Source organism: Hordeum vulgare, chromosome 6H (genome assembly GCF_904849725.1).
Source record: "Hordeum vulgare subsp. vulgare chromosome 6H, MorexV3_pseudomolecules_assembly, whole genome shotgun sequence".
NCBI lineage: Eukaryota > Viridiplantae > Streptophyta > Magnoliopsida > Poales > Poaceae > Hordeum > Hordeum vulgare.
The window spans coordinates 485,888,755-485,893,430 of record NC_058523.1 but is presented as its reverse complement, the minus strand read 5'-3'; the positions used below and the strand labels follow the sequence as shown (position 1 = coordinate 485,893,430).

The window sequence follows — 4,676 nt, the reverse complement described above, 5'->3', positions numbered from 1 at the left end:
TAAATCTTGATGGGCTAAGAATAGCACCGTTGTTCTAACCATTCAACCATAAATTGAATCGCGTCTCGTTCGGTTCATGCATTGGCCAATACCCATGAGATTTTTATACACGATAGTACATGCATGGCATGGAACATGTTTTGAGCAAGCAAGGGTATTTCGGTCAACATTGAGCCGCCAAGGGCATTTGCGTAATTTCAAAGGCAGCAGGCTATCGATCGGTCGCAGATATTTACCTGCTATCCTTGTGTGATGCAGAGGCCAAGCTTATTGGGTGGAGCTCTTGCCGCTCCTAGCTCGTCGACAAGCACACCCACAAAGCCACTGATAACAAGCACATAGCAGCCCGCGCTCTCTTATAGTAGAACGTTCCGAACACCACACCAGCCCATGCAAGACTTCCAGTCCATCCCGGGCCTCGCCGGGCGTCTGTTCGGCGGCGCGGCGGCGGCGGACATCCGGCGCGCGCAGGGCCCGGCGTCTCGGTGCGGCGTGTTCTCCCAGGCGGCGTCTGCGCAGCCGGAGGCGGCCGTCAAGTGCCCGCGGTGCGAGTCCACCAACACCAAGTTCTGCTACTACAACAACTACAACTTGTCGCAGCCGCGCCACTTCTGCAAGAGCTGCCGCCGGTACTGGACAAAGGGCGGCGTCCTCCGCAACGTCCCCGTCGGCGGCGGCTGCCGCAAGGCCAAGCGCAGCTCGTCGGCGGCGTCCGCCCCGTCGACGCCCGCTGCCACGGACGCCAAGAGCCAGCGCCGCGCCTCGGCGTCGTCCTCCTCCCGCTCCAACAGCGGCAGCGCGAGCCCCACGGCCACCGGGGAGGAGACGACGACGGCCGACCCCCCTCCGCCCACGCCGTCGTCCAACTCAAACGCAAACACCGTCGCCTTCGGCAACCGCAGCACCAACTACCCCTTCGCGGCAGACGTGCCGCCTCCGGCGCCGATATTCGCAGACCAGGCCGCCGCGCTCGCGTCCCTCTTCGCGCCGCCTCCTCCCCCGCCTCTCCCGGTGTTCAGCTTCTCGGCGGAGCCGAAGATGGAGGAGGCAATCGGCTCACTGCTGCTCCCGGGGCAGGCGCCGGCGCAAGAGCCAGAGGAACCCGCCTGCGCCTCCACCGTCGCCGACATGGCGCCGTTCATGTCCCTGGACGCGGGGATCTTCGAGCTCGGCGACGCGTCGCCGGCCGATTATTGGAATGGCGGGAGCTGCTGGACGGACGTCCAGGACCCGTCCGTCTACCTACCCTAGTTTGGTTTAGTTATTACTACTCCGTATTACTCATGGCGATCTCTTTAATTAAGCTGTGATTAAATCAATGCTTCTTAACGACGACCAACAGCTAGCTGGTAAGTACTATAGTACATGTAATGCTACGTACGTACTGCCTGCACTTGTACCTCTTAATTTGTTTCCGTCCCATTTCTGTGGCTGCACATCACAGGTTTGTGTAAGAAAGCTAACCATTGTGTCGCTACAACCGAATCACATCACCACTTATTCTTGTTGCTCTTTTGATTGTGAACTTCTCATATGCTGCATGTTGTACTCTGAATTATTGAATTTTTTTCGCCGGGGGTATCTCTGAATTGTTGACTTATCTCAATATTTTCTCTCATACTCTTTTCCATAGACTTCACACCATCGTACAATACAGGTTTCTCCAACACAAATATCGCTTACGAGAACTCTGGGAAAATATATAGAATATATAGGTTGCAGCATAAATATGTTTTGTAAGCCAACTTAAAAAAAATTCCAGTGCAAATCACTGTGTCATATGCGCATATACTTTCATCCATAATTTGACATATATGATTCTTTAAAAAAAATACCAGAACCTTCTTGGAACTATATTTTTGCCTTTCCAAAACAGGAAAGCGTGTTAAGTAGTCTTAGGTAACACTGGGAGAAAATAAACCAAGGAAATAGTTTAAATCGGATCGAGTGAAGCAATACTAATCTCCCTATATATCATTTTATAACAAGTTGATATGTTTTTCTTTGCAACAAGGCCAAAGCTAGGATCAGGGCATTATTATTTTCCTCCGAAGAACGTAATCATGCTAGGGCCTTGTCATCTGGTAGCGGATTTGTTAATTTTGTACTATATTGTAGGTTATCGTAGTACTTAAATTTCGGGGCTTTCGCTCTCCGGGGAGTTTGTGTTGATGCGGATGGCACTGGTGGCTAGCTACTAGGAGTAGCTAGTAGCTGGCGCTTACGTACAGTACTGGTTCTGTAGGGTATGGTACATCAGTACAGTACAGAAGGTGCGTACGTCCGCTGGCCCCAGCAGCCTCCTCCATGGGCATGGCGCCACATACCTGCTCGCGTGCGCCCCCAGGCCAACCTGCTCCCGTCCCCGTGTGTCGTCCCGAATCTAGAGCAATTTTTTTTATAACCTTTAGGCCAACCAAATTGCAGATCCGACCTCAGTTTAAAAAAAAAACAGATCTGACCTCTTTACGTGACCCCAACATCCCTGACGTGTGGGTCACACTGGAGACGTCAGGGTCCCTGGCATCTGTTGGGCCCAGTCGATCAGTCTGCCGTTGACTAGACGACGTGGCGAAGGGGTCAGACGTCAGGGTCCCTCGCATCTCATAAGTCCAATCTAGTGCAAACCTACTGGTGTGTGTTGTGCGCACCCAGACGTCAGGGCCCGTGACGTCTCATATGTCCAGTTTAGTGGAAACCTACTAGTTCCTGTTGTGCGTACCCAGACGCCACGGACCCTAGCGTTTGGTCCTGGCCACATGACGAGACGTCAGGGTCCCTGGCGTCTGGGTCCTGAACCCAACTATACTATGTGGCAGACTGTTGGTGTGGGTCCCATTACACTCACTTTTCCCTACCGTTGTTGCTTCATTTCTGCTCTCCTTCTACCTCCTTCCCCTCAAGACCCCATCGAATCCGGGCAAGAAGGTGATTCCCTAACATAAATCTGTCCATAAACTTTGTTTCTTGTAGTATTCTCCTCCGATTCATTTAATTTTTGTTGTTGAAACTTCTATATTATGATACATTTTGTACATCTTACATTTTTTACATCTTAGAAAAACCCTCGCTAAATTTAGTGTGTATTGAGTAGTTAGTGTGTATTGAGTAGTCATTTTCTGAAATACAGGATGAGACCGTTCATTTACGTCGAGGCTTCTGCTGAGGCGGCGACGAAGCATGAACGCGAATTTATTAAGGAAAAAATGAACTACTTGGTGGCAGTCGTTGATGCGTTTAATGCGGCATGTAGAGCCTTTTTCAAACTACTCTTTCTGTAAGGACGTTGCCAAAAAAATAATCGACAAAAAAGAGAGCGAGATCAAGAAGTTGAAGAAGAGGGAAAAATATTGTCGGCGTGATCTTGCAATGCAAGTTGCATTGTGTGCAACAACGGAAGAACATCATCAGTTTAACATTCACAACCATGGCCAGGTCGTTGATTGGTTAGTGAGGCAAACTTTTTCGCCACTGCCGAAGCACGCTTCTCGTTGGGCATGGGTCAAAGAAAGAAATGATGTCATTTGCTGCAATCCTGGACCTAACGACAATTAGCCTATGTAATCTTTGTCATTTTAAACTATAATGACATGTATCCATCAGCCTGTTATGTAACCTTTATCATTTGAACTATGTAATCTTTATCATTTGAACTATGCAATCTTTATCATTTCAACTATGCAATCTTTATCATTTGAACTATATAATCTTTATCATTCCAACTATGTAATCTTTATCATTCATAACAAGTACATAAATTAAATATAACATAACAGGTGCACTTCATTTCATTTCATGACATGTTCATGAATTCAAGATAACATAAGGTGTTCACTACATGACAACTTCAAGAATTCAAGATAACATAAGGTGTTCAGTACACAACAAGTTCACTTCACGACAGGTTCACAAATTAAAGATAACATATCAAGTGCACTTCACTTCACTTCCTTCTTCCTCTCTTCGCTGCTTTCCCCTTTCTGGTAGGCACTTCCTCCTCCTCTTCTTCGCTAGACTCCTCTTCTCCCTCTTCCTCTTTCTCTTCTATATCTTCCTCCTCTTCCTCTTCTTCAATATACCGCATCCCCTTAGGCAAATTCTTACGACTATACTCCGGGCTACGAAGCCGAGAATTTAATTTCTTCTTTCTCGCCGCACGTGGTGTCTTCTTCTTGCTGGACTGTGACGGTTGTGACGGTTGTGGAGCATCAATATCTACCTCATGCTCCTGTGTCGTCTCTTCTTCTTCTTCTTCTTCTATGTCATCGATGGTCAGCTGACGACGTCGAGCTCTAGAGGAGCGGCTTGTACCACATGTAAACACGTCCATGGACTGAGCATCATGGCAAGAAAGCTTAGCTGCCCACTTGTGGAACCTTGACTTAAACTTGTGAGAAAACACGAAACACTATGTTAGACAAGACAAACATTTGTAAACATGATCATACCTCCAATGTGGTCCAAAGAGTTCTCTAAGATGATGCACCTCCTGGGGGATGACTAAGTGCTATATTGGCATCGTTCACGCACATAAGGAACTCTCTATCCTTCAATTCATTAACACAACAAACATTCAGAACTGAAGAAGACAATGTAATGCTGGTTGGTTCTGATTCATTCACTTACCAGTTCGTCATGCATGGGTGCATAGTCCACTTGACTCCCTCCGGTCTGTC

At 48.0% G+C, this 4,676-nt stretch overlaps 1 protein-coding gene across 1 annotated transcript; it reads left to right on the top strand.

Moving 5' to 3' along the window:
* The first annotated feature begins 261 nt into the window (after positions 1-261).
* Positions 262-1,504, top strand: LOC123403721 (dof zinc finger protein 4-like). The gene has a single exon (XM_045097634.1). The coding sequence runs from the start codon at positions 391-393 to the stop codon at positions 1,249-1,251; it is 861 nt and encodes a 286-aa protein (XP_044953569.1). The 5' UTR covers positions 262-390; the 3' UTR covers positions 1,252-1,504.
* Positions 1,505-4,676: the final 3,172 nt, after the last annotated feature.